The 25,485-nt window shown below is 34.3% G+C and overlaps 1 protein-coding gene across 8 annotated transcripts in view; it reads right to left on the bottom strand.

The window, feature by feature from the left end:
• Nucleotides 1-25,485, bottom strand: part of TCF12 (transcription factor 12) — a 320,504-nt gene that overhangs the window by 79,741 nt on the left and 215,278 nt on the right. For all 8 annotated transcript variants that reach the window (XM_088797234.1, XM_088797233.1, XM_088797235.1 and 5 more), the window contains one exon: nt 2,624-2,756. In XM_088797234.1, coding sequence (XP_088653360.1) covers nt 2,624-2,756 — 133 coding nt within the window. The remainder of the gene's footprint in view (nt 1-2,623; nt 2,757-25,485) is intronic.

Here is a 25,485-nt window from a genome sequence, read left to right as displayed (position 1 = left end):
CTCAGGAGGTTATAAAGCTAAAAAAGCTACTTTATAAGTAGCACATGGGAAAATTTTAAACAAAAGGGGAAAAGCATTCATTACCACCTAAGTCACTACCCAAAAGGCAGCCTATATTTCCTTAAAACAAAAGTGCCAAAGATAAACATCTGACACACTCTGTTATTTATAAAACTTACAGGCAAAATTTTCGTTCTTTGTGAGGCTTTTCTAGAACTTAATTTTTCACAATATAGCATTCCTTGAGCAAAAGCCACACTCTATACCAAGAAGAGTCAGTGAACTGCTCCTACTATTTTGGAACCCATCATTCTATTATGGGGTAATCACTAGTAGATGTTGCTATTTAGCTCAGGACAGTTTTTCCCTGCCAGGTGGACAGAAAATTTTCTTTTACATTTTTATCTCATCATAAGCTGCCACTATACAATTACATACATAATGTCAAATTTAAAATCATGAATTTGGAGTTCACAGTTCACTTTTGAGAGGCTGCAAAGTGTAATAGTTAAGAGAGTAAGCCGGCTGGATTCAAATTTGAGCTTCATCATACAACAGCTGTGTGAGCGTGGGCAAGTTACTTAACCTCTCTGAGCTTCAGTTACCTAAGATGGAGAAAGGGGAAATAATACCTCCTGGAGTTATTGTAATAAACATAAAACATGAAAGATGCTTAGGGCAGTGACACAATAAATTTTAGCCACTAGATTTGTATTAAAATCTGGCAAAATGATTGTAAATTAGATTGTTAGATACTGTTCTGCAGAATGTTGGTTGCCTTAAGCATCTAAGTAACTCGAGAAGATGCTCAGATTGTTGTAGATGATCTCTGAGGTCATTTCAACTCTGAGATTTTATGAATAAATGCAATGCCAAGAAACAGTGGCTAAGCCTGAGAAATAATAATGAATAGAGTATAATCCATGAAGTGGTATTCACACAGGACGAATGAGCCTCCCTAGGTACCAAACCTTGGCTAATAACTTGCTTAGCTTCTCGGTCTTGGTTCCTCATTTGTAACATGAGGTTAATAGTACCATCTCATAGAGTTTTGGTGAAGATGTAGTGTGTGCAAGTATAGCACAGTACCTGGCACGGAGGAGACAATGAGCAGTATCTATCATTATCATAATAAAAGTGAAACTGAATAAGATTAATTTCTAGAAAATTTGAATTTTTATGAAACGCACTCCTCCCCACGCCCCTGTTATTTCAATAGTTCATTTTCAATCTGAACTTTTAGTAATAGCATATTGGTCTATAGTAGGGCTTTTTGTCACAGAATGTGTTCACTTAATGTACTAACAAGGTATTTTCTAGAGTGACATTAACATATCTAGACTCAAATGAATGCTCCTGCCCTGACTAATTTTATGCGAAATAAAAGTGAAGATGGAGAAAAGACACTTTACAATTCAGCTCATTTTTTTAATAACAGAAAGTATACTGGCCTAACTCATCTGGGCTCATTCTAACAGTATATATACTACTAAGTCACTCCTGATGCTAGAGGGGTGCACATCTAATGAGACCGCTGCTGAATGTGACAATCCATCACTGTGCCCTTTGTTACCCTCAAGCATACTCTAGACCCAGAAACTAGGGAGATTTCACCAAAATAGAGGTTTGACAGAGGTAGATACATAAATTGGAGGCAGCCAAAAAATACTTGTAGAATAAATAAATAAATAAGTAAATAAATAAATAAATAAATAATTTTTTTTTTTGATGGGTTATACTTATTTTAGAAGCTGGCCTATCCTTAATATAAAAATGCTTTACTACTTCAATTTTCCTATTAAAGGGTTCTTTGGTAGGAATCACCCCAAATTCCCACATTTAAACAGTGTTTGGAAAAGGTGTTAGAGTACACCTGAAGCTTGCTATAAGCAGCAACACAAAATAGATCGGCCTGGTTAGCCTATGGATAAAAAAATGGAGGGTTCGATGCTTACTAGGTATTGAATTTCCTTTTGAGGTGATGTTTTGGAACTACACAGAGATGATAGCTGCACAGCATTGTGAATATACTAAATGTCACTGAACTGTATACTTTAATAGGATTAATTTTATGTTAATTTTATCTCAATCTTTTAAAAGGAGGGGAGTCGAAACAATTCATATGCAAAGAACACTGGACATGGAGTCAGAAAATCTTAAATTTTATCGTGGGTAAACCACCTATTAATTATATGAATGTGTCCTCTTTTGGGCCTCAGTTTTATGTTAAATCTAGTATTACATCCACTGCCTAGCAGGGCTAGTGTACTGATGAGATGAGAATGTACCTAAAACTACTTTGTAAACTGTTCAGCATTTTATCAATTTTAGTCAAAAATAAGGTTGTCAAATCAGCTCATGACATTTTTAAAAGTGGAAAAACTAGTCCCATTTTTAAGTCCTGTTTTTCACTATTTAGTCCCTCCTACATTGATAACCAAACAAGAGTATTAAATTGTTTATTAAATATCTAATAGATGTATTATTTTATGCACATAAGCCCCAATATCAACATGATACCATAGAAACCAAATTTCTTCTAATTAAAAGTGCAGCCAGAAGAAGAGATTAAGGGTGGGGGAGAAACATCTGTAGGATGGGATCTGTCATGTGATATACTTACCAAGTGCTGCAGAGTCATGGAGTGGTCTTCTTCTGGAACTTGTGGCAGAGAATGAGTAGTATGGTGTCCCAGGTTTTCCTGAAGACAACTGTGCTGGGCTTCCAAGCCCTAGATCTTGTCTCAGGAGACTAGACTATAAAACGAGGCCAGAGAAACAGGTTACCTTTCCATTGATTAACAATCCAAATATGAAAATTTCATCACTTCTAAATTATTTATAGTGCCTTCAACAATGCCTTGAATTTAGGAAGCACCCAATAAGTACTTATTTGAGTTCTAGTAGACCATAAGTTTAAGCCTGTATTTTCTCTTGTTCTCCATCCTCATGTTGTCTGCTTTCTAGTAATTATGTAAATCCATACAATCTTAAGGTTGAAAGACACTTTAGTTACTATGTGTTCCCACCCTTTAATCATCAAAGAATATTTTTGAAAAATGTCCATCCAGTCTTTACTTGAATGCTTTCATGACCACACATTGCATTCAATTCTGTTCTTTTTCCTTTTCTTTCCTTTTTTTTTTTTTTTTTTTTGATAGCTCTCACTGTTTGAAGAGTGCCAATATTTTCAAGACTAGTAATTCCTGTTTTCTTCAACTGTGTCTCATGACAATGGGTTGGAATGTACTCCTCACCATCCCTGACACAGACCTCTGAATTTATTTTCAGTTTCTCAAAGTCTCTTGGAAAACAGAATAGATGACAATGCGCCAGATTATGCAGAGTAGTTTTCAACACTACAATTAAACAACCCATTTGTACGAGCTCACATCGAAAGGTTACAAATGGTCACACCCTGTTACTCAGGGAGTATGATGCAAGTAAGTCATGCTCTTCCAATGGTGTCCGTGTTCAGTTTGTGTTTTATGGTCCCAAGTACAAGATTTAACATTGATCTCTGATAAAATTCATCTTGTTATATTTGATCCAAAATAATAATCCATTTCTAGCATTTTTAGATTTTAGTCTGTCAACCAATGCATTTGCCAGCCTCCCATTAATAGTATCTAGGCATAAAAAAATGTGATAAAAAGATGAGGACAACAGGTTGAGGAGCGAGCCCTAAGGTATGCTACACTGACATCATGAGAATTTGTCAAGTGCTTCACTGAAATCCAGAGGTTCAGCAGCTCTGACCTACTCATGCAGTGATGCTATCATAAAGCAAATGAAGTTAATTTGCCAGAAGTTGGTTCTAAGCTTTCTGGGTGCTGACGGAAAAAGAAGACCTCAACTGGAAAGGGTGTTGGATCCTCTCAAGTGAAAAGGGCTGTGATTCCTCTGATACATTTACTATCCTCCTATGTCACATTTAACACCCCTTACTGCCATCACCATACTCTTAGTAGTGGTCCTTTCAGCCTCTGAGTATCATAAAGATACTGAGAAATAAAACTCAGCTTGGACAGAATCAGAAGAACTTTGCAAGAATAGTAGCCCCGGCCCTGCATCCATTCTGATAATCAAGAAAAATTCTTATTTCAGTTTATCATACTATTTAATGATTCTTAAATAATTTGTTTTAGCTTAAACAAGTTGAGGTGAAATTCACATAACATAAAATTAATTATTTAAACATTTCCAGTAAGTGACATCTAATACATTCATAATGTTGTACAACCATCACAATCTAGTTCCAGAACATTTTCATCACCCCAAAAGAAAACTCCATACCTATTAGTCACTTCCATTTCTCCCCTCCTGTAGCCCCTGGCTTGTGTTGCTATGGATTTACCTATTCTGAGTATTTATATAAATGGAATCATACAATATGTGATCTTTTGTGTTTGGCTTCTTTCACTTAGTACGTTTTCAAAGCTCATCCATGTTGTGACATGTATCAGTACTTCACTCCTTTTTATGGCCAAATAATATTCCATTGTGTAGATACACTACAATGTGTTTATCCATTCATCCATTGATGGGGCATTTTGGTTGCTTCTAGCTTTGGACTATTGTGAATAATGTTGCTATGAACTTTTGTATACAAAAGTACCTGATTTAAACTCTTTTTGGTATATATACTTAGGAGTGGAATTGCTGGGTCATGTGATAATTCTACACTTAACTTCTTAAGGAATTGCCAAACTGTTTCCCATAGTGGCTGCACCAATTTTATATTCCCATCAGCAATGGATAAGGGTTCTAATTTCTCTACATCCTTGCCAATACTTGTTACTTAAAAACAAAACAAAACATTATAGCTATCCTTGTGAGTGTGAAGTGGTATCTTACCGTGGTTTTATTTTGCATTCTCTAATGACTCATGATGTCGAACATCTCTTTATGGGCTTGATGGCCCTTTGTGTATCTTCTTTGGAAAAATGTCTATTCAAGTTCTTTGCCATTTTTAAGTTGGATTGTCTTTCTGCTGTTATTATTACGAGTTCTTATCTGTTATGCTTTGAATACTAGACAGTTATGATTTGCAAATATTTTCTCCTAGTTTATAGGTTGTCTTTTCACTTCTTAATGTCCTATGATGCACAAAAGTTTTTAATGTTGATGAAACTAATATATCTATTTTTTTGTTTGTTTCTCATGGTTTTAATGTCATATCTAAGGATACATTGCCAAAACCCAAGGTAATGAAGACTTACCCCTATATTTTCTTCTAAGAGTTTTTGGTGTTAGTTTTTATACATAGATTATTGATCCCTTTGAGTTAATTTTTGAATATGGTATAAATCAGGGGTCCAACTTCATTCTTTTGTATGTGGATACCAAGTTGTCCTAAGACCATCTGTTGAGGAAAATATAATAGTATTTCCTTATTCAGAGGTCTTGGCACCCTTGTTGAAAATCAGTTGGTCATAGACATTTGGGTTTATTTCTGAACTGTCAGTTCTATCCCATTGGTCTACATGTTTACTTTATGCCAGTTCCATACTGTTTTGATTACTGTAGCTTTGTAGTAAGTTTTGAAATTGGAAAGTGTGAGTAGTCTAACATTATTCTTCTTTTTCAATATTGTTTTGGCTATTTGGGGTCCCTTGAAAGTACATATAAATTTTAGAGTCAGTTTTTCATTTCTGGAAAAACAAAAAAGCCATTGGAATTTTGATAGGCATCGCACTGAATCTGTAGATTGCTTTGGGGAGTACTGCCATCTTAACATTGAGTCTTCCAATCAATGAACACTGAGTATTTTTCCATTTAGTTACTTATTTTTTTGTGATGTGTTGTGGTTTCCAGTGTATAAGTCTCCTAGGTATTTTACTCTTTTGGGTGCTAGTGTGAACTAAGTTTTTTTCTAATTTTATTTTTGGTTTGTTCATTATTAGTGTATAAAAATACAACCACTTTTTGTGTGGAATCTTGCAACTTTGCTAAATTCATTAGCTCTAATAGTTTTATTGTGGATTTATAAGATCATTTCATCTGCAAATAGGGATAGTTTTACTTCTTCCTTTCCAATTTGGATGCCTTTTATTTCTTTTTCTTGCCTAATTCTTCTGGTTAAAACTTCCAATAAAATGTTGAATATAACTGTTGAAGGTGGATATCCTTGTCTTGATCTTAAGCTGAAAAGCTTTCATGTTTTCACCATTAAGTACGATATTAGTTGTGGGTTTTCATAAATGACCTTTAGTAAGTTAAGAAAATTCCTTCTTATTACTAGTTTGTTAAGGGTTATCATGAAAGAGTACTGGATTTTGTCAGATGCCTTTTCTGTATTAATTGAGATGATCACGTGATTTCCCCCCTTCGTTCTATTAATAAATTACGGTGATCAATTCTCGTTATGTTGAACTACCCTTGCATTCCTAAGATAAAACCCACTTGGTCATGGTGTATAATCCTTTTAATGTGCTGCTAGATTTAGGCTGCTAGCGTTTTGTAGAGGATTTTTACATTAATTTATATAAAGATATTGGTCTGTAGTTTGTCTTTTCCTGTGATATCTCAGTCTGCCTTTGTATCAGGGTAATGCTGGCCTCAGGACTTAAGTATTTGAGAAGGAGTGGTGTTAATTCTTCTTTAAATGATTGGTAGGAAGGCATTTGGTCTTGGGCTTTTCTTTTTTGGGAGAATTTTTATTATTGATTCAATCCTTTTACTTGTTTTAATTCTGTTCAGATTTTCTGTTTTTTCTTAAGTTTGGTAGTGTGTAGATTTCTAGGAATTTGTCCATTTCATCTATATTGTCCAATTTGTTAGCATACAATTGTCCACAGTATTTTTTATAATCCTTTTTATTTTTGTAAGGTTAATAGTAATGCTTCCTATTTTCATTTCTGATCTTACAAATTACTCTCTCCTTTTTTCTTGTTAGTTAACCTAAAGGTCTGTCAATTTTGTTGATCTTTTTAAAGAACCAACTTTTTATTTTGTTGATTCTATTGTTTTTCTACTCTGTTCTTTAAAACTTCTGTTCTAATCTTTATTATTTTCTTCCTCCTGCTTTGAGTTTGGTTTGCTCTTCTTTTTCTAGGTTCTTATGGTGTAAAGTCAGGTTACTGATTTGAGATCTTTATTCTTTTCTAATGAAGGTATTTACAACTATAAATTTCTCTCTGATCACTGCTTTCACTGCATCTGATACGTTTTGCTATATTGTCTTTTCATCTTTATTTGATATTGCATTAAAAAAGCCTATCAACAATCCTGAAGCACACATTAAGCAATCAATGTACTAAACCAGCCAAAGATCATTACATCTTTTAGAAATGCTGATAATTAAAAAAATTTTTTTCAGATTCCTCAAAAGGTAAATTCTTCTTTGAACAGAGTTGATACCTTCTTGATAAAGGAGAAAAGTGAGAAGAGGATTTTAAGCACCAGATAATATGATGTATACATGAAAAGACTACATAATATTCATGTAATTATTTAGCATTTAGTGCACAAATTCCAACAGATACAAGGTTAGACAAATTAAGAAAGAAAGGTGTGATTATCAGACATAAAAAAGAAATAGTCCCCCTTAAGATAATATTCTCCAGGAGAAATAAAATTGAGAAAACAATCAATATAAATGTAAGTAACAACACATGTTCTATTTCTGAAACAAACCATTAGCAATGGACCTCCTGATTACATTACTTGTGTGACCTAGGAATCATTAAGTCTTCTGCACGTTATAATCAAATTTCCATTGTCACATACGTTTTGTGTTTTTCTTTCTTTTTTGCCCCTGTTAGGCACATTTCACATTCTTCAAATAGCTATCAGAATAGGCTCATAGTGTGTTAGATAGAACATATTATTACCACATGTTTGATGGCAGGAGTCATGTACCTTGAAATTTTCCTTTAAACAACACTAGTCTTTTAGGATATTCCCTGCTCAGAGCAAAACTGACTTTCATGATATCATGTTTTTGAAGCACCTGCTATAGTTATTACTTCATCTACCTTTTCTCAGGTAGAAGGCACATACAAAACTGGTCATTGTACACATATGAGCAAATACACGAGAGGAATTGTGCTCATGTCTATTAACAGTGCTCCTCACAGTATTTCCTTGGCATATGAATTTTAATGGACATATAACACGATGATCTATACTAGGGGTCAACAAACCATAGTCTGCAGGTCAAATTGGGCCCGTTTTTAAAAATACCTTTATTGGAACACAACCTCACCCATTACTTTATGTATTAGCTATGGCTGTTTTCGTGCCACAGTGGGAGAATTGAGTAGTTAAAAGAGAATGAATATATGATCTGCAAAGCCTAAAATGTTTACTATCTACACCTTTTGGAAAATTTTTATCAATCCTTTATGTAATGTTTTGATGGAGGAACAAAAGACTGAATTTGGAGGATGGTGAATAAGTGTGCCTGCTTAAGTTATAAGATAAAGACACATAAACTTTCAGATGAGTAAAATGAGTTATTTCTTCAAAGAATAGTCATCATAAAGACTGAAAGAGGCATCAAATAATCTAAACCATGAATAGGAAAGCATGTTTCTTATATTCCTAAAAGTGGATGAAACGTTTACAAAAACTCTGATGTACTGGAAACAACATGGGCTTTGGAGGTAGCTACCCTGAGTTCAAATCTTGACTATTATTCTGGGCAAATTATCTAACATTAATGTATCTTTTTCCTTTTCTATAAATGGTTGTATTACTAATTAGCTTGCAGGATTACAGGGAGTGGTAAATAAGGCTTAAGTAAAAGTAGCATGGCTGTAGGCCTGCCCTAGTGAAAAACAAAAAACTTAATTTTATTTTTTATTTCCCCATAGATTACCACATTCTAAGTATCACAGCAGAATGAAAATAAGATGAGTGACATTTGAAATTCTGTTTCCTGAGCACAAGTTGTTTGTCCTAAGTAAGGAGATCTTGTGTGCACTGAATGGAAGCTGGGTGAGTTACACCTCCCAAGGACTATGCTAACACAGGCAGGCCCCTAGAGAGAAGGTGACAATTAGAGGCTAAATCCAAAGAGGAGTGTGACAGAATCAAACTGTTTCAACCTAAACCAAGGATAAATAGAAAAATGCCAACTTATTCCTTAAAATGATTCAGCAGAAGTGTGTATAAACCCACATTAGGCATACAAACATATATAAACACATAATGAATGAAAAAAAAGGAATGTATATACAAGTATGGTGAAATGTTAATTAATGAAACTCGGTTATTGAGCACACAGATGCTCATTGTACTAGTTTTATACCTTTTCTGTGGATTTGTAATTTTTCAAAATAAAAAGTTAGAGAAAATCAGAATAAATTTCAAGGATTCACTAGCACACTTTCAAATGTATTACCTCATTTAATGTTTACTGCAATCTTAATTATTATATAGATTTTATGTTATACAGATAGCAAGCGGTAGAAAGAACCCTCATTTGAATCTAGGTCTGTTTCAGAAGCTCTTTTTCGCAATACAACAAAACTTCTGCGATAGTCCAGGAACCTAGTATTATTTATAAGATTGATAACTTGAAGAAATATAAGTGACCTATACAGGAGTTAGTGGATTACAATCCTAAAGTTGAGTTATCTACAGAACATTAACAGGTTGATTTTGAACACACGCATGAAACAAAGGAAGAAAAAGAAGGAGAACAAGTTTTTTTAGGAAAAAAGTTTACTTGTCACCAATTTTAGTGTTGTTAAACCCTTCTCCTTACTATAGACAAATATGGAGATATGGTTAGGAAATACCTTGTCTTCTTGTTCTATAATGAATATTAATGTCACAAAAATACAGAAGATGTTCTTCACTCAGCTGTCCTAATCATAGAAATAACCATTTCCCCATGTTTAATCTGTATCATAAGCTACATGATCAGGCAAAGTTAAGTGTAGAAGAAATTGTTTCCTTTTAAGAACACAAGATGGTATTTTATCCTGTTCACTAAAATAAATTGTTCAGTCCTATAAGAAATACATACACAAGAAGTTTAACATAAGTTTTTTTCCCCCACAAAGACTTAATAATCTAGGCAATATGTAATAACCATGAAGCTAATGGAAAATATAACTAAAAAATCAAAGGCTAACCGATATAAGCCTAACATTTTGATATTCTACCACTAACAAAATTATATATTTTTCCTTTGAGTCTTTAAAAATGTTGGTAACACAAAAGCACACATAATAAACTAATTTTTCCTTGAAATAAAATTACATAGCTCATGTTCTTGATTTTTCTGCCAGCATAAAACAAATGAGAAGCATTATTGATTACCACTGATCTTGTCCTGGAGGTATCTCAGGCAAAAAGAATACACAAATATCCCGGAGGACACCGAACTAGGCAAAGCAGCTTTCTTCTGCGGAGCTGTCTTATGAAAGGCAGAATTAGAATTCTGAAATGACACGGCACTAAATTTCTTAGCACATGCTTAGAAAACAATTGTTTTAATAGTCATCTAGAACCTCATCTGTGAAAAATGTATCCAATTACTGAAGAATAATCAATGAAGGGTTATCCCTGAAACACTAGATTATTGTAATAAAAGATTATTGTAATAAACCCTACAGCAAGTAAGTTTCATTTTTGAATTACATATGACAAACCAGTAAATAAAAGCCCCATTTCTTTATAAGGACCTTTAGTAGCCTATGGGATAACTATTCTTTTAAGTTCTCCCTCCCTCTTCACGTGCTTGAGAATTCTCGACTTAAAATGTGAACTTAAAAAGGCTATTCAGTGTAAGCCTTCATGGTGATACTAACTGAAAATTAGAGGAGAGAAATAAAGTAGTGGGCATGGCTGACTCATTTACTAATGCAACTTCTTCTTCATTATATTGGAAGGGAAAATACATGTGATTTACTAGGAACACAGAAGCACATCCTATGTAAAAATTGTGCTGCTCAATAGCCAGGAGGACTCAGAATCACTGCAGTCATTTCGATTTTCTTTATTCTTGAAAGGGAAAGCATTTGAAATGTTGATAAAGACAGGCTTGCTTCCTAAGAACTGCTTTTTAGCGCTAAATGTCTTAGCCCAAACACTGTACTACATATACTTTTATATCCATAACTTCAGATCGAATACAGACATAATTAACTCTATGTCAAAAATTATTAGCCTCATTTTATGATTAAAAATTTGAAGTACTAACTCATCATTAATCTGTTTTCTAGGAAAATAAGATGGAGAGTACTTAATGTTATAGTCACATATCTCAAAAAATTAAAAAAATTTAATATGGACTCATGAAACCTCTGCTTTTTGTACATTCTACAATTCCTTAATTTCATGCCTATATTACACCCCTGAAGTGGTATGCAAAATTAGTATAGTATTATCATATTTGCAATTTTTTTTAACTTAGAAAAATCACAGTACACTTTATCTGTAAGTCCATTTGAAGTTTCAGAAGAGTGACAAAGAAGCCACTCACCCCAAGTCACAATAAAAAATCTCGGAGAGTTAAGAGGAACTCAGGGCATAACATAAATGTTGGGCTTTAATAATGTATCGGTCTTCTGTTAATTTTCTACAAATAATTTAAAAACAGACTAATAAATTTTGAATTTGGAAAACACTGACATTTGTGAAATAATTGTATTATGATGCAAATTAATTTACATTGAAATTCCAGGGATATGTTAGCAATTATCAGCGTGTTGTTAAAGAATTCTATCCTGAGAATCTCATTAGATAGTGATGCAAAGTACAGTTGTTATCATTCTGAGAACAAAGGGATCTTGAATGAGTAATCAATAGCAACTGGCAGAAAATGAGACATTAATTATGATCCTCTCTAGTGTTTTGTCTAAGACAAGATTTCATTAAACGCTTTGTGCAACCTGAATAGTTCCAAGTCATTACCAACACATTGGACAAGATATTAATTTGGGGCGGGGGGTGCGGAGTGGAGATGTATGGGGAAACAAAGTAAGAGAAAACCTGAGGTGCTCCTATTCCTTTTTCCCAGGTTAATGAAAACACACCAACCACCACTAGCCAACTGTTGTGCTAGTTCTTTTACAAGTCCCAAATCTTATAATCTCAACATGGTCTCTTGAAAATTTAATTATCATTTTCTATACTTAAAGTGTCATGCAGGTTTGAGAAGATAATAACAGTCATCCATCAAATGCATCCTGCCAACGCAATCAGCTCAATCTTTCTGGCTTAAAAAAGAGAAAAAAGAAACTACCTATGTACTATTAAATTACTAAAACATTGTAATCTTAGCAGTTTACTTTCCACAATCTTCTTTAATTATCAGCAACAGAGGGAAATTTTTACCATGTTAGTATTTCCTATTCGCTAATTTTTTCCTCTAAACTTTGCTCTTGAATCCTGCCATCAGCCAATAAAAAGATATCAAGGTAGAGAGATTTGGGATGTAAATCAACAAAAGAAAGATTTTTGGAAATAAGAGAACAATATGAAGAGAACAAGCTAAAAGCCATTTTAATATATCTAGTATTTAAATAATTGCAAATGTGCAATAACTTTCTTTCAGGATTTTATGGGCTTCCACAAAGAGTCCTACGTCCAAAAAATGGCATAAGGGATTTCTTGAAGGCAGACTCTCAGGAGGTTAGGAGTGGGCATATTCTAAGTATGTCTTCTAAGTAAGTTTTTCTGAATGTCTGAATTTAGAAACTTCCTTATTAAATTAAGCCTTCTGAAAGTCATCTGCAAAGCTACTAGTAAGCCTTTGAGTCATTTAGTCTATGAATACAAAAGATGTGTTAACCAACATTAGAAGGCCTGGAGATATAAATGTCATTTCTCTTTTGCGGGTGGTAGTATGTAATGCTAAGATTTTCAGCAGAGGTTCTAATACTTTGAAGCCACTCCTTTTCCCTTTAATGCTTGCTTTCACATTTAGTAAACCAATACCCCCACTGTCCAATCCCTTGCATTTTCAAGAATACAATTAAGAGTAACTGACACAAAACCCAATTATAGTACTAGGCATATACTGGGGGTTCCAAAAAAATGTATACACATGACTTGTATTTATCTTTTGTTATCGGTATATATTGAACTTTAATAGTTTTTTTTTCCTTTTTTATAATGTGTATACATTTTTTTGGCACCCTCTGTAGTTACGCATGTAATACTTTTTAAACTGAAACATTCTATACTGGACATCTTTAAAAAAATGTAAACTTTATTTTTGGAATTCTCAAATATAAACAGAAGTAGGAAAAAAACCAGTACACTGAACCTTCATGAACTTTCATCTATTAATAGCTTGAACAACTGTCAGCATCCTAATGACCCTGCTTCATTTATTCTGCCATCTCTCCGCCCTTGCTCTGGTTACAACCCCGCCTCGACCCCCAGTACACAACAACCCCTTATTAGCATGTAATACCCAGTCTGTAGTCACCTCTTTTTTCATTTTCCCCCTGGAGATGGTGTCTAATCTGTAGCCATTATTTAACAACTCTTTTCACATTAAATAAGTTCACAAAAGAAAGAACTGAATTTTGAAACATGTTCCCAAAGAGCACTAAGAACCAACAAAAGTATAATTAGCAAGTTTTATTGAGAGAACAGAAACAAAGAAACAATGAAGTTTTTTCCCTGCCAAGTAACCCCTACATAATCTAACTCTCTCTGGCCTTTTAACAGATGCAGGAAATTAAAACTGCCTACTGCCTGATACTTCAAGATGAGACTTTCCTCCCACAAAGCTATTTATTTTACCTATGTTCCAAACAACTCACAGAGCGTAGAAGCTCACTCTGCAGGCAGCTGATGGTTTATTTGTCTTGCTCTAATGTGCTCTTTCCTAGATCACAGGATTCAGATTCAAACATTTTCTGACCACCTACTGTGTGCCAGCCATTGTGCAAGGCCCTTTCACATGTGCAAGGCTAATTCATGAGTGAATCATTTCTTGGAGAACTTCAACACTGATCCAGTACAAAACTTTTCGGTCTTCTTAATATTCCTGACTCTAACAATCCTCTAATCACCATCAAATCATCTACTCCCAAAAGGATGCTATTAGCACTGGGAACTACATAACTTCTGAAAATTTTAAGTCCAATGTTCAACTCTGCCGTAACTTATTCTTACAGCACCATCACCTACTTACTGCTTATTGCACTTCGTTCCCAAGACATCCAATATCTTGACCTTTCTTTTCCAGTCCCAAAGTGTAATCATGGCTTCATTTCCTTCCTTGGAAAACTAGACCACATAGTAACCATTATCTCATCACTACCTCAATGCTTCTATCCCTACGCCTCTTATCAGCTATGAGACCTTGGATAAATCATATAACCCCTGAGGCTTCAGGTTCCTTAACTGTCAAATAGGATGAATAATAGTAATAGCCGCAGCAGCAGCAACAACACTTTTCATAGAGTACTACAAGGACTAAGTGAAATAAACGTCTGTAAGGTGCTTAGCACAATGCCTGGCACTAGTGAGTGTCTGATATATGCTAGCCATTATGTGTTATTATTGTCATTAACCTATCTAATTGGCCTGCAAACCTGATCACTATATCAATTTAAATATTTGCCCTCTATACGTCTACATTTAATCTACTGAGTACTAGCAGAATAAAAATCAAAACACATATAAAACCATATAGGTTAATGTCAATAATAATTTCTGGTTTCCAACCTCAGATGGATCATCAGCATCTCTTGGAAAGCCCTTTACTTATCACTAGGGAGCTCACGAAATTGGAAGAACATTTTAAGGTCTTTTATTTCAATCAAACAAAAGATGCTCTAATACTTTATTATAAAAATCCTAGTAAAGTTTATGCCTAGCCTTTGCTTGAACACATCCAGTGAGAAGGAAGTCACTAACTACCAAGGTTGAATATTCTATCCCTTGAGAACATTCTTATATTAAGTTAAAATCAGGACTGCTTAACTCCTATTCACTGTCCAAAGTTTTAAAAAGTTACAGAACAAGCAAAATTATGCTTCAAATATTTGAAGATGCTTCTCATATCAGCATCCTCCCTTCTTAAAACTAAATAGCCCTCAGTCCTTCAATCATTCTCTATACGCTAGAGTTGCAAGTTACTATACTATTTGTGAGTTCTTCTCTGAATGATTTTTAGTTTATTTACGCCGGTTTTGAAATGCATTTGCTCAGAATGGTATACAACGTCAATTTCTTGTCCTAAATATTATGTTGATAATAATTGAGCCAAAGGCTAAAGGTCCCTACTATTAGGTTTGTTGTTTTGTAAAGAAACACCCAAACTGCTTTTTAAAACTAGCTTTAATTAATTCTCTAGAGGAAACAGCAGGCCAGTATATGATTGGCCACATATGAAAGCCCCTGTTTCTCTTAATTGTCAGAAACATGTATCCGCATAGGAAAAAACTGTGCTTGGATGGAGTTATGCATTATCTTAGAGCATGGTTGGTTCTGTAAAGGGCCCGATAGAAAACATTCAAGCTGGAGCATATCATCTCTGTTGTAAAGATTCAACTCCATCTTTGTAGCAAGAAAGGAGGCATAGCCAATATGTAAATGAATGGGCATGGCTATGTTCTAATAAAACCATTACAAAAAAGGAAAAGGGTAGGGATATTTGGCTAGCAGCCATAGTTTGCTGACCCCTGGCCTAGAGTACATCTTTTCAGGTACCTGAGTCTCATTTTAATGGGAGCTATTTTACAACTCTGTAAGTTATAGGTAACTGATAGCAATGCAAAATAATTCTTATGGACAGACCTGCAAAAAAATTATATCCAGTGAAGAGATGAACATTCCTCCCCTACCCTCAATACCTCCAACATCTTCCTCCAAAGGGAAAAAATAGTTTTGCCTCCATTCCATATGAACATTAATTTCCATAATTTTGATCTATAATGTGTCTGCTTTTAGATTTTTCTTTGAATTGGTTCTAACACCTTGCAAATTTCTTCACTAATTCACACACATTCATTTTTATATCTGTAGGAGTCATGATTTAAGCCATTTTAAAAAAATTATCTTTTAACACTCACAGTGTGCTGCTGTTATATGAGAACTAAGATTATGTCTAAACTACCTCCCATCCCACTGTTCTTCACACGTGGCCTACCACAGTAACATCTCAAATAGTTTCCTTGTCTCCAGTTTATAAATTCTCTTGTATATACTGAACCAGAGCTTAACTTTCTAAGAGACATCGTGCCAAACCCTCACAGTGTAAAATACAAGCTCTTTGCTTAGGCATTCAAGCATCGTCCTTACAATTCAAACATCTCACATGGGTCTCCTAAATAATGTTTCATTCAAGCCAAACTAAAATGCTACTACTCCTAGAATAGAATACACATTCACTTATTTTTTTTCATTTAAAATATACTCATTAAAAGGTATTTATTCATCGATACGTTCTATTTGTCAGGCACAGAGCTACGTGCCTGTGAAATACAACAAACAAGTAGCTGGTGACCTATCAGTTTATAGTTCTGGTAGAAGAAAATTAAGGAAGCAGCTATAATGTGTTGAATATTATTGCCTCTATTTCATCAGTCATAAGATTTCTTTCCCAAAGATATCCTCTTCTCTACTTTGTCTAATTTTATAGGTCCTCCAAGATTAGAGTTCTATACTTCGCAAAATCTTCTCTGTATCACATTCATTTTCCTCTCTTCTGAGTTCTAACTTACATCTGTGATACTTACTTGAGATTTACTATGGATCATCTTATCATTTTAGTTAATTTTATGTGTACACAGCTGGTCTCCCCCAGCTAGAATGTTAAGTTTCTTGAGGACTGATTTTAATTCTTTTATTCTGTTATTTGATTAAAAGTGGGCTTGAGATAAAGCAAATAATCTCAAATACTTAAGACATTTATTTTAAATTTACAGAAATCTGAAAAAGAACTATCTCAAACCAAACTATATCGAGATTAAACAATTAGGGTTACTGAAATCATTTAAAATGCATTAAAATGTCTTATCAACTTAAAAACTTAAAAAGTAAAAGCACACCAAAAAGGAAGCACCACCCCAAAATATGGTATCGTAGCCTACTGAACACTTGAAGCTGAGGGATTTGAGAAACCCGCAGAAGGAGGAAGGTGACTGTGATCCTTTCTCTCCACCCCAGCCCTTCTCCCTCAAACAGGTCGTAACGTCTTCAATGTGAGAGGTGTCCTCCAGATACCTGGAGGAAAGGAGCATCCTTATCTCCAAAGACAAAGGGATGCCAAGAAAAATCCGAATAAACAGGCCTTTCAAAACTCCCTCCTCCCCCCTCCGCTGTTTACTACACTAACCTCATACTCCTTAATCTATCATATTTCTCCCAAACTGTCCACTCATCATCAAACCTAGCATAAAATAGGCTGTTTCTTTCAGTTCCTTATGAAGGCACCTGGGTCATGTAAAACATTAAATAAATTTGTATGCTTTTCTCCTGTTAATTTGTTGGTTTGCTTTTCAGACCCAGTCAGGGACCCTAAGAGGGCTGAGGAAAACTTTCCTCCCCTACAGCAGCAAGACTTCATTATATTCTTATGGATATCTAGGCTGGAAATTTATTCCATTGCTCTCATTCTTTAGGGTTTTCTCTATATACCAGTGTACTGTAAGAAATCACTCCATCAGGTAACATAGTTCAAACTCTAAAATGTCATTTCTCACTGGCTAAGGAAAATTGTCCTCCTTAGGAGAGAAACCTTAATGGGGAAGGAAGGAGGAGAATGAAAGACAAAGGAGAAGTAGCTATACCAATACCTTTTATGTAGCAGCTTGCAATCATGCTACCAACTAGAAATGAGCCTGTTCTTGAAATGACCATAGAATTACAAGTCTAGAAGGGAATGGAAATTGGTTCATCCATTGCACTTAAATATACTGTCATGAAGACAAAAACTGTCGGAGTCTTGGGTAACCTTATTCTCATAGAGTTGTAGGAGTTCTTTCTACATCCTGGCTATCAGTCCTTTGTCAGATCCATGTTTTGTAAATCTTGTGGATCAGATTGTGGCTTGTCTATTCTTTTTTCCCCCCCAAACCAATGACTTTTGATGAGCAGAAGTCTTTAATTTTGATGAAGTCTAATTTTCTATTTTTTCTTTTGTGGTTATTTTTTTCTATATTCTGTGTAAAAAACCTTTCCTTAACCCACATGAGCAGATAATCTCCTGTGTTTTCTTCTTAAATCTTTGTAGTTTAACTTTTCCATTTATGTCTAGGATTCAACTTGAATAATTTTTGTGTTCAGTGAGAGGACTGACGTTCCTATTTGTCCATATGAATATCTACATGTTACTGCATTTTTTTGTTCAAAATCTTTCCTTTACCCATTGGACTACTTTGGCAAACGTGGTTGAAAATCAAATGATCTGTGTGTGGAATATAAGTGACGCCATCTTAAAACTAATTGGCTATCTTGACATCTGGGTGAACCCAGATGCTTAACCCCATTTCTGTCCCCCAGGTGAGCTCTGAAATGTATACACAGAGCTCTGGGCCAATCACAGGACTCCCAGTAGCTCTCTCTCTGGGGCGAGGAGATCTCTTAACTTGCTCTGGCACCAGAACCTCCCAGCACCTGGTCCTTTTGATCATCCATGCATCTTCATTGCTTAGGAGATACAAGCACTTGGTCTGAGGGGTGGAAGGTGCAGAAATCCATTCATCTTGCTGCTGCCTGAGACTGCTTTCTGTATGTAAGCCCCTATTAAACTCTTTAAACTGACAAGCTGGACTTGTCTGCCTTGGTCTTTGGACTCTCAGCACCTTTGGTGTTTGGGGACAGATTTGCATATATAGCCCTTTCACGAAACAAACTACATAAGCCTGACTACACTTCTGGGCTCTATTCTGTTTTAATGTCATAGTTCTCAATTGTGCCAGTACTGTGCTGCTGAATTACTATAGCATTATACTTGGTCTTAAAGTCAGGTGGCATAAATTCTCCAACTTTGCCCTTCACTTTTCAAGGCTGCATTGGATATTTTAGGTTTTTTGTATTTCCAAAGAAATTTTAACATCAGCTTATAAATTCTCTCTCTCTCTCTCTCTCTCTCTCTCTCACACACACACACACACACACACACACGGTGGAGTTATAGTTTAGATTGCATTTAATCTTCAGATCAATTTGGGAAGAAATGACATTTTAAGAATATTATCTTCCGATTCATGAACATGGTATATCTCTGCATTTGCTAAGGTCTTTTTAAATTTCTCTAAGGGATGTTTACCAGTCTTCAGTGTTGAGGTCTTGTACGTCTTTTGTTGAAATTTATTACTAAGTATTTTAAGTTTCTTAGATGCTACACGGCATTTCTTTTCATTTTACTTTTTAAAAACTAAGCTGTTCTTTACATAAAATAAAATGTTCAGATTTTAAGCACACTACTCAGTCAGTTTTGATGAATGCATATCAAGACAGAAGACATCTCCATCACTTTGGAAATGGGGGTCCCTTTACAGTGGAACCCTTCTCCCACTGGCAATCACTGATTTGATTTTTATCAACACATGATAGTTTTGCCTATTATGGACAGTAATATAAAGGGAGTCATACAGTATTTTTGACATTTGGCCCCTTTCACTCAGCATAACATTACTCAGATCATTAGCTCATTCCATTTCATTGCTGAATACATTCAGTGCATGAACAAAACACAGGTCATCTGTCCACTCTCCTGTTGAAGAATATCTGGGTTGTTCCTAGTTTTAGGCTATAATGAATTAAGCTGCTATGAACATTTTTGATGAAAACATTTTGTAAAAAATGTTTTCACTTCTCTTGGATAAATACTGGGGAGTAAAACTGCTGAGCCATGGGGTACATGCATATTTAACTTGATAAGGAACTGCTATTTTTCTAAAGTCATTGTACCATTTTACAGTCCTACTAGCAATGGTATCAGCTTTTTAAGTATTCTGGTAGGTGTGTACTGGTATGTCACTGTGGTTTTAATTTTCATGTGCCCGATAACTAATAATGTGGGCATTTTAAAATATGCTGATTGCCCATTTGTATATCTTCTTTTGTAAAGTATCTGCTTAAGTGTTTGTCCATTAAAAAAATTGGGTTGCTTGTTTATTATTATTTAGTTGTCAGGGATCATTATATATTCTACATGTAAGTCCACTGTCAGATACATGTACTGCAAATACACTTTCCTGCTCTGTGGCTTTTCATTTTCTTGATAAACGCAGGTTTTTAATTTTGATTAAGTTCAACTGATCAATTTTTCTTTTATGTTTTATGCTTTCTATGTCTTCCCCAATAAATTTTTGTTTACACTGAAGTGACAAAGATAGTCATCTATTTTTTTTCCCTAGCGACTTCATTATTTTAGCTTTCATTTTTAAATCCATGATTTATCTCAAGTTTATGTTTGTATATGATGTAAGGCAGGAATGAAGTTCTTTGTTTTTTCATATTGACATATAGTTGTTTCAGCACCATATGTTAAAAGAGATGTTCCTATTCTCACTGAATTGCTGGGATGCTCTCATCAAACATCATTTCCCATACAGGTGTGGGTCCTTTTCAGACTCTATTCTGTTCCCAAATATATTTCTCAATCTTTAAATGAATACCACACTGTTTTGATTAGTATTGCTTTAGAGTAAGCACTGAAGTCAAATAAAATAAGTCCTTCCTCCTTTCTTCTTTTCAAAATTGTTTTGGTTCTTCTTCATCCTGTGCCTTTTCAAATGAACTTTTAAATCATTTTGTCAATGTCTATAAGAAATCTCCTGGAATTCTGATTATAAACCTATGGTGCAATGGAACTGACATCTAAATGATGTTGAGTCTTTCAATTCATGAACATGGCGTATCTATTTATTTAGACCTTTTTGATTTCTCTCCGCCCTACAGTAGTCCTCCCTTATCTGCAGTTTCAGTTATCCAGTCAACCACAGTCTGAAATATTAAATGGAAAATTCCAGAAATAAACAATTCATAAATTTTAAACTGTGTGCCATTCCAAGTAGTGTGATGAAATCTCACACTGACCATAAAGCAACCATAAACTTGATTATGTATAGTCAGAAGCCTAACGCTATGTCACAAATGCCTTCTGTCAATCACACCTCATTTCATCTCATCATGTAAGCATTTTATCACTTTACATCATCACAAGAAAGGTGAGTACAATATAGTTAACACAGAATAGTCCCCCTTATCTGTAGGAAATATGTTCCAAGACCCCAAGTGAGTGTCTGAAACCATGGCTAGTACCAAAGCCTTTATATACTATGTTTTTTCCCCCTATATGCACATACCTTTTCACTTGAAGAAAGCATTTTATGGCTTCTCTTTGGCATAACAGGATTGCAAGCATCAGTACTCTTGTACTTTGGGGTCATTACCAAGTAAAATATGGATCAATCTGATAACCAAAGTGGCTACTAAGTGACCAGTGGGCAAGTAGCATCAACAGTGTGGAAATGCTGGACAAAGGGATGATTCATGTCCTGGGCGGGACGGAGTGGGTCAGTGTGAGATTTCATCATGCTCCTCAGACTAGCACACAATTTAAAATTTATGAATTGTTTATTTCTGGAATTTCCCATTTAATATTTTTTAGATTGCAGTTGACCAAGATAACTGAAACCACAAAAAGTGAAATCATGGATATGGGGGGGCTACTATATTTTGAGAGAGAGAAACCACATTCACATAACTTATTACATACAGTACATTGTTATTCTTCTTTTTTATTATTGTTGTTAATCTCCTACTGTTCCTAATTTATAAATTAAACTTTATTATAAGTACACATGTATAGGAAAAAACACAGTATAGTGTGTATAGAGTTCAGTACTGTCTGTGGTTTCAGGCATCCGCTGGGTGTCTTGCAACATATCTCCTACAAGTAAGGGGGAGACTAGTGTATTTTATATAATAGTTCCATTGTTGAAATCTTACAATGTTTTCTTAAAAGTTATCATCCAGTATTTTACGCTGTTTGATGTGACAATAAACTGTACTATTTTGTTAATTTCATTTCCTTTTACTCATTGCTAGTTTACAGAAATACAATAGGTTTTTTAGACTGGCTTTGTATCATGTGATATAGCTAAAAGCATTTATTAGTTCCAGAAGTTTTCTTGATGATTCCTTAGGATCTCCCATGTACACAAACATGTCACCTGTACATTCATCACAATTTATTCCTTTCCAATTTTGACGCTTTTTTCTTGCTTTATAACACTGGCCTGGACGTAAAAATCAAATGTGAGAGTAGAAATTCTTACCTTGTTCCTAACAATAAGGGGAAAACATTAGTCTTTCACCATTAATTTACTCAGCTACAGATCTTTCATATATGTCTTTTATCTAACTGAGGAAGCTGCTTTCTATGTTTAGTTTGTTGAGAGGTTTTATCATGAGTACTTGATTTTGTTGAATCCCTTTCTACATCTATGGAAATAACCGTATTTGTTTCCTCCTTAATTCTGTTAATGTGGTGAACTAAATTGATTGATTTTCAAATGTTAAGCCAAACTTTCATTTCTGGTACAAACCAGATGTGCAGTTTGAGTATTAGGGTGTTGCTCACCTCATTTTATGTGCTGCAAAGTGCTCCCCCCTCTAGTTTTGAATAGTTTGTATAAGATTGGGTTATTTTTTTCTCTAAGAATTTGAAAAAATTCACCAACCAAATTACCGTATTTTGCCATATATAATGTGCACTTCTCTGCCCAAAGTTGTGAGGGAAAAATAAGGATGCGCATTATACATGGATAGTACTAGTTCTGTATCAACATAAATATTTTTATTCTTTTATTTATGCTTATGACTTAAAAGTGTAACTCTAGAAATTAATAACGATATCCATATGCAAAATACTACCCTGGAATATGATAAATGATTTTGAACTTACTATGAATTTGCAACAACGAAGAGTTCTTGGTCTTCTATGATGCATAAATATCATAATTTGTTACCAGTACATAAAATTACTTGTACCTTGTATCTCTGTTCTTGTGTTTTGTAATTACTTGTTACATGAAATTTCTTGTACCAAAATAGTTAAAAAATAAATGCTAAAATTGCTTTATAATACAAAAAACAAATACCTAAATATAAACAAATACAAATTTGAATTAAAAAATTAAAACAAAAGATTTTTTTCCCCTGAAAGTTTGGGCCAACAGCGTGGATGTGCATTATACACAGGAATGCATTACACACAGGAAAATACGGTATATCAACCTCAAGTTTTCTTTGTGGGAAACTTTCTGAGATAAATTTACTTTCATTAATATAGGGCTACTCAGACTTTTTGTTTCATCTTGTCCCCTTTTGGTATTTTTAAAGAAATTTGTTTTTCACTTAAGTTGTCACACTGACTGAATTAAGTTATTCACAATATTTTTTTATTGTCTTTTTAACGTATATACAATATACAGTGATAAACCTTTTCCCCATTCTAAGTATTGGTAATTTGTGTTCTTTCCTCTCCTTTCCCATTCTTCTTTTGTCTTAATCAGTCTAGCTAGGAGTTAATTTCATGGGTCTTTTCAAGCAACCAAATTTTGACTTTGTTAGTTTTCTCTTGTGTAATATTACATTGATTTCTACTTTTATTTGTATTTCTTCCTCTTTTCTACTTATTTTGTGTTTTTGGTCATGCATTGTAGAACTTCTTTTCAAATATAAGCATTTAAAGCTGTATCTTTTCTAGGCACTGCTTTAGCTGCACCAACACATTTTGTTATATAATATTTCATTACAATTCAGTTAAAATTACTTTCTAAATTGCCTTGTGATTTCTTTTAACTGTTAACTGAGTTCTTAAAGTTAACTGTCATTTTCTCAAGCGTGTAGTATCTGAACTCTGCTGAAACTTAACTATCTTTGGGGGGAAAAAAAGACTTTTACTGTTCTAGGTTTGAACACTTTGAGAAAAACATATACAGATAACTTGAATAAATATGTAATAGGTTCCAATAAGAAACTGTTGTAATGACAAAAGGATTTTCACATCATGATGGCAGTTTTTAAAGTATTGTACCTATTGTTAATAAAGATGTTGGCTTCTATGCTCTGTGTTGAATCAATAAAAAAAATTCAACTGCAGAATGAACTATCAATGTTTCTAGTGATACTGCTACACAAGTTTCCTTTTAATGGCTCATCTGTTATGCAATTGATGTGAAGGTAATATGAGGAGACTCATTTAGCAACATATTATTACATCATCTTAACATGAAGTAAGACCCATCAGGCATTATTAAATTAGCCTGAATTTTGCAGTATGTCAGCAGTATTTTATGTACATTAATAGCAGAGTTAATGTTCCTTGGAGGATGTTGTTGAAGAAAAATAGTTTCAAGTGGTATTCGGACATAATTTTGTAGTCACTGTTTATATTTCCTTGTATTATCATAGTATTGGTAAAGATTTTTATGTTCACAAGATTTTTATGTCGCTTGTGAACTGGCAAGACAAAAATGGCAGCCAATTAGTTGTCTCAGTGTACTTTTTTCTTTTCTGACCCATTATAATAAGTTCTGTTAGAAATACAGGTTTTTCTTTGAATGGAAATGATACATCTCTTTTAACACTTGAATATCCTCTGCTTCCTACTTAGGCCTTAAACCAGCTGGTACCACCCATCATAATTTCTCCTATAAACTGAAACAAAGTCAGAAGTAAGTAACAATAATAAATAGCAATGCCATCGTTCTTTTCACATTAAGGAATCCTTTTGCTTGTTTTAAAAGCCCTCCTGTCTTCATTGATGGTATTTGTCCTTGTTGCAGTATAATCTTCTCTCTTCTGTGCTAAATTTTAGCTTCCTCTTTGGAGCTCATGCAGTGCTTCTGTGAATTCTTCATAAACAAATCTTTCCCTCACTTGAATAGCTTTAAATCTTCTTATACATAGCAATGTTATTATTTTATATTTCATACATTCCAGTAATCTTATTTTTCTCTTTTCCACAGGCTGGTCTGATCTCTCCAACATGTTATAAACAATTGCTAAACAGCAATCTTATAGTTTCTACTTCTTTTTAAAAAAATATTCCATATATGCTTATATTTGGCATATACAGAGGAACTGGGTTTCCCAAAGCATAATCCCCAGTCCACGTCAATCAGAATCACCTCAGGCACTTGTTAAAAATATAAATTTCCAGGCCCCTTCTAGAAAAAACAAGTTAAAATGGGAGGGAAGTAATGGCATAGACTAGGAATCTGAGGGATTCTTATGGTGCTGTCTAGTTACATCATAGTTAAAAACATCAAGCATGAACTTAGAAGGTTTACCACTTGCTAGATGTATGGCCTTGAGCAAATTACTTAACACCTCTGGATAACACCCATTTGCTAATCCGCAAAATGGGTATTGTTAAAAGGATAAAATGTGGTCATGTTTAATTCAATGCCTGGGCTCAGTTAGTGCTCAGTAAATGGTAGCAATTGTTATTAGAGCACTATATATGTGCACATTTGAAATACATGTTTTTTGATATGAGAATTCTGGTACAAACATGTCAATCCTTGGCAAAAACTGTTAACAT

The sequence above is a fragment of the Rhinolophus sinicus genome, chromosome 3 (assembly GCF_057876585.1).
Source record: "Rhinolophus sinicus isolate RSI-liver-muscle chromosome 3, RSI-T2T, whole genome shotgun sequence".
NCBI lineage: Eukaryota > Metazoa > Chordata > Mammalia > Chiroptera > Rhinolophidae > Rhinolophus > Rhinolophus sinicus.
Note: the sequence above shows the minus strand (reverse complement) of the source record. Positions and strands in the feature narration are given on the sequence as shown.